Source organism: Odontomachus brunneus, unplaced genomic scaffold, assembly GCF_010583005.1.
Source record: "Odontomachus brunneus isolate Ranch 3 - 2012 unplaced genomic scaffold, Obru_v1 Obru_scaffold_079, whole genome shotgun sequence".
Classification (NCBI taxonomy): Eukaryota; Metazoa; Arthropoda; class Insecta; order Hymenoptera; family Formicidae; genus Odontomachus; species Odontomachus brunneus.
In genome coordinates this window covers 652364-664203 of record NW_022639529.1, presented here as the reverse complement: position 1 = coordinate 664203, position 11840 = coordinate 652364, and the positions used below count along the sequence as shown (strand labels likewise).

The window sequence follows — 11840 nt, the reverse complement described above, 5'->3', positions numbered from 1 at the left end:
GTGGCAAAAAGCGCGATCAATGCGCAGATCTACTTAATTAGTCACACACGCGCTTATCTACGTTATCGGGCCCCCAACGTGGTCAACGATGAGGCAAGTAGGATATATGGTGCAACTACCAGGAAAATAAAGATACCGAGCAGATTTCACATGAACAAGAAGTGATGTTTCCACTGAATCATAAATTGTTTCGTCATAAAAGTTGCGAAGTGTGTATATAAATGCAGATAAAAAACGCGAAATCACGCTTTATGGATAAATCAAGTAATTTAGGGATATCTTGACGTGCCAATGAAAAAATGATAATTCTAGTTAAGCTAGTAATTCCAATTATTCCAGCTGGATGGTGCTTTAATGCTTCATTAATTAAGATACTTTGATATTTCCTTTAATTATATAGAACAGTGGAGATCACGGAACATAAACACTTAAAGGCAAACTTAATTTACGTCGTAAAAGTTAATCGCTTCTTTTTATTAGATCGAGAAAGATCCCGATATTTACTCGGCGAAATTTAGATATTTTGTATAAAACTGATGTAAGAACATGTTTTTATATTTAATTATTAAGTTGGTTTAAAGTATTACCACCACCAAGAATCAATTATATTATGTAAACGCAATTTTACACAAAATAAAGCTTAATTTGTATATATCTGTCACGTATTCTTCGCCAAATCTATTCCGACGTTTTTCGCAACATTATCATCCAAAATTCATTCATTAGTATCGTTATACGGAAACCCCTTTAAAGTTTAACGGGTTTTATTAAACCCATTATTATTTTATTAAACAATAACACTATCTACGCTTGCAAGATTGCCCAAAATGCAGCCTTATATTGGTATACAAAATTTATTGGTGTACAAAAAAAATTTCTGAAAAAAGAATTTATTCAGTGGGTACTAATAATATGTTTACTTTTCTATATATATATATATATATATATATATATATATATATATATATATATATATATATATATATATATATATATATATATATATATATATATATATATATATATATATATATATATATACATATAATTTTATTTAAATAAAATAAGCAATTGTTTTTACAAAAAACCAAGTTTTTAAGAAAATATATATTTTTTTATTTGAAAAATATTTTATATTAATACGAGCAAATATGTTATTAACACCTGTCGGAATAAAAATATTTTTTATTTCCTAAATATTTTTTCTTCCCTACACAGAGTATAAGCTTGATAAATAACAATTTTTATTATTATTTACACTAAAACTGTTGACGCTTTACGAAATATTCCTATAATGCAAGAGGAAATAATAGTTCTTTTTAATCCCTTGGTAGTTCTCGTGTTAAATAACTTAACATTGATATTGAAGACTGTACACTTTTTACCCAAATTATATGAAAAGAAAAACAAATGAAAATGTTTAGCAATATAATAATTCGTTCAGGAAGAATTCGGTAAGTGTCAAAATTCTTCAAAAGCAACAGCCGATATCTTACAAGTAAATAAATTTAGTTTGTAATATACAAAACATGTGCACGGAAAAACGACTTTAACATGTGTTATAGCATTTTTACAGCATAATTTTATTTTTAAAATATACAAAAGTTATATAACATTTTACGTCTATTTTTTATTGTATAAATATTGAGAATAGCATAAAATGTATTTTCTGATTATTTTAATATAAACCATTTCTTCAAATATTATTTACGTATTTTGAAGAGAAGTGAGATTAATAAAAATAATATAGATATATAATTTTAATTTGGTTTATACTTATAATCACTATCTATTAACTTTTAATATATAATAATTAGAGTTTCAGATATGTGCAATTGCAGCAGTTGTAAAATTGCGTTTACATAATATAATTACTCTTGGTGATAATACTTTAAGCCAATTTAATAATTAAATATAAAACATGTTCTTACGTCAGTTGTACACAAAATATTTGACTTTTGCCGAACAAATATCGGAATCTTTCTCGATTTAATAAAAAACGAGTAATTAACTTTTACGATGTAAAGTTAAGTTTGTCTTTAAGTAATTATATTTCTTGATTTTCACGGTCCTATTAAAGAAAATATCAAAGCATTCATCTTGATTAACGAAGCATTAAAGCATCACCCAGTATAACTGGAATTATTAGCTTAAGGAATTATTATTTTTACGTTGGTATGTCAAAATATCCTTAAATTACTTCAGAACTGATAAATTATAAAAATGTCGAGATTTCTTACATATTGAAATGTAAGAAACTACTTACTACTTCATGGCACGGATTTTCCGCCATATCTTAACGATATATTTTTGGATTCGTTACAATTTTTATCATGTGTAACAATTTTACATTAAATTTCACATTAATTTCATTAAATAGGCATTTCACTTTTCGTATTACATAATAATACAATCGGATTAAAAATCACAAAATAACGCGCCTCGAAATATAATCGCGCGTAAATGCAATAACAAGTGTGCCCTATTTTCATAGATAAACAGAATAAAGTAATGGTGTGCGTGTACATTCACAATGCGCGAAGAAGAAACGTTAGAAAAGGAGACAAATAATCTTACGTAAGTCGTCACAGCGTCAGGTGACGGAAATCTTGGAATTAACGTGATCGACCATTTCTCATGGAAACAAACCCGGGGAATTGATAACGCTAGGATATAAATGCCTTCGGCGATCATCGAATGAGCAGTGAGAATTCAGTTGACATCCATCCACGACAAACCAAGAAGCCAAGATGCGCGCTTTGCTCTTTGCGATTTTGTGCTTTTCCATGGCCGTCTGCATAATAGCAGACTTTGAACTCGGCCAGCGCCAAGAGGGCGACTATATTATCACCAACAGGACTATTTTTAAGGTAAGTGACTGTTTCTACACCGAGGAGCACAGACTTTTCACGTTATCGATTTTTCCGGATTGTTAAGATAGAAGCCAATGTCTGGGCACTGATAATACTGGTATCTAGAGACCTTATAATAAGAGTCTGACCATCAGAGGAATTCTGGCAAGATTCTTCGAGAGAGAAAGATATATATATATTTCCTAGAGATCCTCTAGGAAATATATATCTTTCTCTCTCGAAGAATCTTGCCAGAATTCCTCTGATAGCCAGAGTCTTATTATAGAGTCTCTATAGGATATCTAACTCTTTACATTCTTATTGTTTTAATTTTTAAATACGAATATTTAAATTCTTTAAACGTACGATATATGTATATTCTATATTTAATATAGAATATATATCTATATACAATATATATACAATATATATTCTATATTGAAAGTTTAAATATTTGCATTTTTAAAGACTAATTTGAATCGAAACGATAAGAATGTCCAGAGCTAAGTACTAGCATTATTAGAGGCTATTGATACTTTTATTTTATGCGACCTTTATTTCGCAAAAGCGAACTTTGTATTCGATTTTTACGAGTACAAAGGGGAAAATATATTTCTCGTGTTAATTTTAGTCTCACGCGCGTCGAGATCGTGATTTTCCTTGGATTGTTTCTGTATTGTGATTCACAGTGAGCGTTTGATAAATTTGTCGTATTAATGTCATAAACAGTCGTATTAATATTCCATATTCTTTGCAGCCTGCGATCCCTTTTATACCTATGAAAGCCAATATCCTCGTGAGGGCATCGCTCAACGAAGCTATCACCCATGTTAGGGTCAGCAATATAGGAGGCAGAAACACTAACTTTATACATATGTCAGGTGCCGCCGGCACGAGATCTGTATACGTATTTGCAATAGGAAAACCCGGCGAGGGAATGCTTATAAAAGTGGAGGCTGCCGCTATAAATCTAAACACAATTACTTCACCAGCACCGACAACCACACCGCCGGAAACAACGACGGAGGAAGTGGAGATATCCACGATTCCCGTATCGAGTGAGGAATAATAGGGAAATAAACGATATATTCGATATATATTCGATGGAAATAACAGCACCTCTAATAGCGGCAACGAATGAGCCTGACGATGATCAATCGACTAGAAACGCTTCTTTAGAAAAATTATTAATTTCAGCTTATATATATAAGACTGCTGTAGACATTTAATTTCCTACAACCTAATTTCAACATAAAATCTATGTATGTAACAATTACTATGTATATGTGACTAAATATATAAGAAGCAAAACAAATTGCACGACATGGTGTACCTAATTACCTAATTATACAATTACGAGTAAAAATGTGCGACGAAGTCGGTATTAATTAACACGCATCGATCTGTAATATGGAGTACGAGAATTTCGAAGAAACTGCATTTTGGACGTAAAATGCGGGAGGAACTTTAAGTATTCATTTCACCTCCATTATCAATTCCAAACACAAAGCGGCTTTTATAACGGTCACAATGTCGATTGCAACATAAAGTTATATACACTGGATTTCAAACCGGCTTCTATACTTTTTTTCGATACAGTTTAGGATGCAGACAATGATAGCATAGTTTCTAAAAAAATACAAGTTCTCTCTTTTGTTAAGTCATCGTCCCAAACTGCATCAAAAAAAGCATTCGTTTTGAAACCAAGTATACATAGACTGCGTCTTCTTATGAAAAGTTTGAAGAAAAGATTTGAAGCTTTCCCTCTCTACTCCACAAGCATTCTCTCTTTGTCTAGATTGACTCCTATTGAAGGAGGCTGAACGAAATGTCCAATAAAAGTTGGACAAACTAAAAATCGCAGCCCTTCCTGGAAAGCTCAGTTTATGTACATAAGTCAAGGATTGCAAACTCATGACTGGACTCATTATCTGGAGTTACAACAGCGTCAGTGCCATAAAGCTGCATCACTGGCTGTTGTAACTCCAAACAAGTTCACGTCATGAGTTTGTAATCATCGTCACAACGAGCGTCGCAATCGACATTGCGACCATTGTAGAGAACCTGAAAAGTTCACCCGGCATCATGTAGCGAGATTCAAATGACACAACGCAATCTTGCACACGGTACTGAGCTCCTTCGCATTCGAGGAGAACGGCCCGGTATCATCTTGTATCTCCTCGCGCAAACACGCGTCATCCGCTTCCGTGTGTCTCTCTCCCCCTCCCACCCCCGTCCAGCCCTCTCTGCCCCTCTTGTGCGCGCGAAGGCCGCGCGACAATGCTCGACACGACTATGGGAATGAAATTACCATCGCGACTTATGTATTTCAGAAATCATCGACTCCGTGACGTGAAATATAATTTACTGGGTTTGAGAATTCTAAGCACAGACCTTCCGTGAGGTAACGCGTTTCCACGCGATGCTCCCTCGGCGACGGTTTAGGGGTGCATCGCACGTAAGCCACCGCTGTTACTTGATTCGCTTCATCTTCCACGGCCGGCTTAGAAAGGGATAGGGACTTTTCTCTTACCTCCTCTCGCTCTCCCTCCTTCCCTACCCTCGCTCTGCTTCTCCACCCCGCTCTCTTTCTCTCTCTCTCTCTCTCTCTCTCTCTCCCTCTCCTCGTCTTCCTCGTCTTCTTTCTTTTTTTCCTCTTATCCGAGCAGTGCAGTTCTCGGAAGCCTGGAACTGCGCTCGTGAAAATTGTACTCCAATTTAGTAAGATCCGATTTGTATGGATGGTTGCGTCCGGGATATCAGACTGGATATCGAGCGCAGTGCGCTGCGGAATTTTGATGGCGCCGATTGCGATAGGTGTATGCGGCGGCGTCCGCCGCGTCCGTGCATGTTTGACGCGTTTTTCAAAGATTTAATACATCGCCATTGCCCCGGGTGGCATCGCTCCGTGAGTTGCACCTTGCACGCACCGTCCGAGAGTCTTCCGTGCGGAGACCTCTCGTGCCTTTTCGCGTATCACGCAGCGGATCGGAGTCCTTGCGATACGCGAGACGAGCCAAGCTCGTTTTTAAAGGCCTTTCTACATTGGTCGCAATGTCGGTTGCAACGCTCGCTGCGATGATCGCCAACTCATGGCGTGAAGTGCTGACTTCGTTGATACGGCCAATCAGTGTACAAACGGCGTCATGGTTGCCTTAACAATTACTAGATCGAGAATTGTTAGATATCCTGGAGCAGACACATTCGTTTCTGGAAATGCGTATGCCATGACTACAGATTATATTCGGAGGAAACGCGCAACGATGTTCAAACGGGTGGATTCTTGGCAGCTCGAACAGCTTCCAGAAATCGTCTGCCAAATTAGAAAACCTGCTAACTCCGATTTTTCACGAAATTTAAATACTCATTTCGTCCGACTTGTCTCAAGATTTTGCATCGTTCGAAAATACTTTCTCAATTTTGTCAAGAATTGAAGTAAGAAGGTTTTCTAATTTGGTAGACGATAAGCTGTTCGAGCTGTCAGAAATCATCTGTATTTTCACAGCCAAATAGATTGTGCACTATTTTTTATGTATCACTATTTTTTTAACCATAATCATAAACTTATAGAATAGATTGCGCACTTTTAAGCCTGTGTCGCACTACGGATTGAAGATGAAGGATCAATCTGCAATCCTCTATTTCCAATAGTGTGACACGGGCTTTACGGAACGCCTGGTGACAAGATCGGAGAACAGAGATATGCTAAGTCAAGTAATTTCTTTGTTACACAGTAGTCTAGAAGGAGAGATGAGGAACATAATGTGGGAAATACAAAAGAGAGAATGGAACGTAGTGAAAGAAAGAAGGGACGCATTGTCACATGTGTGCGATCGTTTTTCCTTCTTTTTCTCCACTAATTAAACAATATTATAGACAAGGAAATTATCTTACTTTCTATTGTTCTCTTTTACTAATGCTGATTTCGTTTCTCCTACGATACAGTAATGTATAGTCACTAATTATATGTCTATGGTCAAAACGCATCGTCCAATGACAAAATTTGTTTCCCAATGAGAGATTCCTCCCATTAGACAAAACGTACGCGTTTCAAAACTCACACATAAAATGGTGGACAACCTATCTAGCCAAGAGTACAGTCTTTATACCACTGAGGCTTCCAATTAGTTGAAGAACGTCAAGCAAGTTCACGTCATAAATGTGCGATCATCGTTGCAATAAGCATCGCGACCGACATTGCGGCCAATACAAAAGAATCTTAAGGCTCTTCTACAATGTTGATTACAGTCCCAAGGAAAAAAAAACGTCGTCACATAGTAAAACAGAAACGCGACGCATAATAAAATGATATCATAGTCTCAATCACTGGCGCGTAAAAACATATTATTGACATTTCTAATTGGTTGTCGTAATCGTAACGGTTGAAGTTGACTCAACTGCTGCGATTCAAACTTGCGAAACATATATGTCCCACTGACGAAAAAAACAATAATTTAAGACAAATAGTCTTATCGACATCTACCTTGACTTGATTTAAAGAAGAAGGTTAAGCCTATATACAGGATGTCTGGTAACTTATAAAGGAGTCGCGGTGGCTTACAGGTAGATTAAGTCAAACTGAACAAAAAATTCCTCTACCATATTGACTAAATAAAAAATTCCTCTACCATATAACCATGTAAAATTTTGAATTATTAATCCAAGAAAATTCGTAAATGATTACGCGCCATACGATAAATGAGCTATGATGATGACGTTTGTCACTGTATGCTTGTACATTAGATTAAACTAAACAAAAAGATCCTCTACTATTTCGCCAATGATTACGTAGATGTTTAGATATTAATTAAAAAGATCGCGTACAACTATACACCAAACTTCTTTAGACGTTTCTCCATCTCGCTCAGAAAATTTATGAAAAAGATCGCGTTGTTATTGATAAATAAATTGTTATTTATAAAAATTATATAACTATGTAACTATATCGACAATTATTAATATGTATGTATGGAATAGCAGATTTTGACTAAAAATCGAAAATACATGTGTTCCTTATAGTCACTGAGATTTCTTAAATTTAAATTTTTACATTCTATTTGTAATTAGTGATAATAAGAAAAAAATTTTATATCTTAAAATTTTATAATAGAAAATCTTAGTGATAATAAGAGAATCAGAAAATTTAATAGATTTAGATTTTAAATATATGAAAATTAATTTTTTTTCCACAGACGCTATTTTAAATTCGCTATTTCTTTAATTAAGATTCTTAATTCTTCAAGTTTTTATAAAGTTCCACGGATTAATGTGACGCTCCTTTAAAAAATTGAAAATACTTGTACATATTTAAACAGTTTTAAGAGTAAACAGAGTTATCTTTCTTTAATTCCATTCATCAAATTAATTAAAAAAATTTAGTCACTTGCCAATAAATTACGAGCATATTGAAAGTTGACCATAAATAATATTTTGATGAAATACAGATTAGTGAAGTAAGCTTAAACGATGACAAGAAATTCGACGCTCAAAATGTACTCCGACAGCGTGCCGTGGCAATAAACTTAATTAGCGAGTGACTGTAAATCCTGACGCGTAATGGCGTCTGTGTAATGACCAATCAACCGCGCGCACGAATTCCAGCCAGCGAGCTGTGTGTCATAACGTAACGAGTGAGAGTGCGTATCTGAGACGGCTCAGAGTTTACCGACCAAGCCTGCGGACTGCGTACATTACTCCAAATACGCACCTGATAATCGTCCTAAACTCAGACCGTATCGAAACAGGTGTGCGCACGCACACACACGTGCGCGCGACGTCTCAGAGCCACACGTACACATACTTATGCGTTACGGCGTTGGTGGTACATGCCCGAAGATAAGGGCGTGAATCTCCGGGCTTAATGCTGCACTAATTAGCGGAGCTTATAGCGGCGAAATAAGATTATACGATTAATTCAACCTCGGAGATTTTCGATGTGCATCCAATGTTTCCGATTGTCAGTTTCCGATAAAACATTACTTTTCTCCGTAAAATGCATCTCTCTCTCTCTCTCTCTCTCCCCCTCTCTATTCCATTCTCCCTATCTCGATACAATTCGTATATCATTGTACAGAATCGAGAAGGTTACAGAAGTAACGCGGTGACTTTATCATTCTTTTCTATAAAAAGTAATTCTCGTTATCGTACTTATAAATTTACAAATTTTCAAATTTCTGGTTTTTTAATTTATGACATCGAAAGCAACAAAATATATATAAGCGACATAATATGAAAGTATTTGCAAAAAACGTTGAAAAGACATAAAGTGACACTTGTAATCAATCAAGCAGATATGTTAAATAGTCCGAACACTTTCCTTTAGCTCAATCAGTAAATGTAACGTGTAATTGTATGTAACATACAACCAACTTTTTTAACTTATCTTTTCTCATATTTCGACGACGTCTAATTTTACTATAATTTATTGATTGTTAGAGTAAAGGAGCCTGTTTGGATTATTTTATAGATTATTTTATAGATATTCGTATATCATTGTACAGAATCGAGAAGGTTACTCCACAGAAGTAACGCGGTGACTTTATCATTCTTTTCTATAAAAAGTAATTCTCGTTATCGTACTTATAAATTTACAAATTTTCAAATTTCTGGTTTTTTAATTTATGACATCGAAAGCGACAAAATATATATAAGCGACATAATATAAAAGTATTTGCAAAAAATGTCGAAATGAAAAGACATAAAGTGACACTTGTAATCAATCAAGCAGATATGTTAAATAGTCCGAACACTTCCCTTTAGCTCAATCAGTAAATGTGTGTAATTGTATGTAACATACAACCAACTTTTTTAACTTATCTTTTCTCATATTTCGACCACGTCTAATTTTACTGTAATTTATTGATTGTTAGAGTAAAGGAGCCTGTTTGGATTATTTTATAGATCTACTCGATCGATTGTAAGTGTCACATAATTTGATTTTTTGATGTATTTTGCAAAATTTTGGGTATGTATATCCTTGCTTCTAATGTCAAAAACTAAGATGACTACGTCAGAAAAACAGAAATCTTAAAACTAACAATAAATTTAAAACTCGTTATTATTTCCGTTAATTTGTCTTAATTTTAAGACAATATTAAATTAAATATAAACTACTTCAATGTCTTAAAATATTTTGGTTATTATTTCACATACTTTTTTATCTTTTATTACATTATTAGATTTTACTACATTACAGAAGCTCTAGTCTCTATCCCACAACAACACAACGTCTAAAATCGAGACATAAGACGTCTTAAAAATGTCTTAAAAATGTCTTGTATTCTGACATATCTGAGAGATGTCTTTAAAACATCTTATATCCCGATTTTAAATGTTGTATTGTGGGATAGAGATTAGAACTACTGTAATGTAGTAAAATCTAATAAAATGTAATAAAAGAAAGTATATAAAATAATAACTAAAATATTTTAAGATACACAAGTGCAATCATGTGGAATCATACGTATGTTATTGTGTGAGATCATGTTTACACAATCTAATCATAACTAATCTAACCATATCTAATCATCTATTATGTTTACTCAAATCAACTCGTACAATTAGTTATCTGAAAAGTCGTAACTTCGAAATTCTGAAAAATGTAGCGTCGTGCCGCGTGCTGCTCTAGCAAGTAACGCGACACTTCCCAACCTTCTCATTACAATATTTGTCGTTGTTTTTATCACGCATTCACCGCTTGCGCGCGCAAGTCACAGGCGACTTCACGTTGGCATTAGTATTCTCGATGCATGATATTTTTACCGATGCCGCACGGCGCAAACACATTACTTCTACAAACGATGTACTCGAGATGTGCCGTGCGTCAAACAGAAGGCGCCGTGCGCGGCTTGATTCATCTTTTTCACGCCCGACACGGCCGTAATTCTTCCATGCGCGGCGGAAGTGTGTACTTATCTGATCCGACGATATCCAGTCTGGGTGTCTTTCTCCTTGGACATGTCGCACGGACAAGAGATACCACCTCGTTTCTGCTCAATGTCACCTTTTCCACGTCTTTGCCTTATTCCGAGATAACGCTGCCGTATCTCGACGTTTCATCACGCAGGAACAAGAGAGGACGTGTTAATTGAATGGGTGTCATTAACTCGCTTTCCTTATGTATGCGCACAGTATTCTCGGTGCGCGCAGATCTCTGTGAGGATAAAATAAGAATTTATAATCGCGTCGAGTGCCGTTGCAAAGCGAAGAACGAAAGAGGAGCGGATGTATACGAGGAAGAAATAATTATGTTCGCGACCTACAAAATAATTTGTTCCCTCGAGCATATTTATCAGTGGGAAATATTTAAAGTGACTCGACAGAGGAGAGACGATGGACTCCGACAAACTCGCGAAAGTGTTTGCATCGGTTACGGGCGGGCCGCGGATTTGCTCCACGAGCGAACTGATCTTCAAACGAACGGACGCACACGCGTAGCCGAGGAGACACCGCGTCCATATTAAATTCGTAAACTTCGTCATCCCCGCGCGCGAGAGTCCCTGAAAACTTCAGAGACGGCGGCTTTTTAATCTTGCCCGCGCGCTGACAAGCGGCTGGATTATTACGTTTTCAATTAAATCGCGAGCGTCGTTTGCGCGCCGCCCTAATGCAGCCGATGCAATATAGCCGTATACGCATGAAACGCGCTTTTGCGTCGGCGCGAGCTGTTCTTATTTCACGCGCAAATACGCACGACAAATTTGCGAAGCGCAGAACATCGCGGGGCGCGTAAAAGTATACAGTATGTCGCGATCTGCCGTTGCACAGCGACGCGCGCTGGAATCGTCATTACGTTTGCGAATTAAATTTAATCCCCCTGCGCTCGCGAAACGATTCGAAACTTACTTGGCGACGGACAATTATACGTCGCGAATAACCGGACATGCGCGCGCGCCGACTGCCAATATGCGCGCGTGTATGCATTGTTTGCGTGCGTGTGTGCGCGCGCGTGTGCGCGCCGGAAACGATTGTCCATCAACAATTACTCGG

At 36.2% G+C, this 11840-nt stretch overlaps 1 protein-coding gene across 1 annotated transcript; it reads left to right on the top strand.

The window, feature by feature from the left end:
- The first annotated feature begins 2689 nt into the window (after positions 1-2689).
- On the top strand, positions 2690-4172 carry LOC116847539. The gene is made up of 2 exons (XM_032822636.1): positions 2690-2870; positions 3610-4172. Exons 1-2 carry the CDS (start codon positions 2751-2753, stop codon positions 3919-3921), a joined length of 432 nt encoding a protein of 143 aa, XP_032678527.1. The 5' UTR covers positions 2690-2750; the 3' UTR covers positions 3922-4172.
- The last annotated feature ends 7668 nt before the right edge of the window (positions 4173-11840 follow it).

What these genes read in the sequence shown, in the direction of transcription:
- LOC116847539 (XM_032822636.1), top strand. Translation starts at nt 2,751, where the DNA reads ATGCGCGCTTTGCTCTTTGCGATTTTGTGCTTTTCCATGGCCGTCTGC. An exon ending in CCAACAGGACTATTTTTAAG is followed by an intron (nt 2,871 to 3,609) that starts GTAAGTGACTGT and finishes TATTCTTTGCAG; the next exon opens with CCTGCGATCCCTTTTATACC.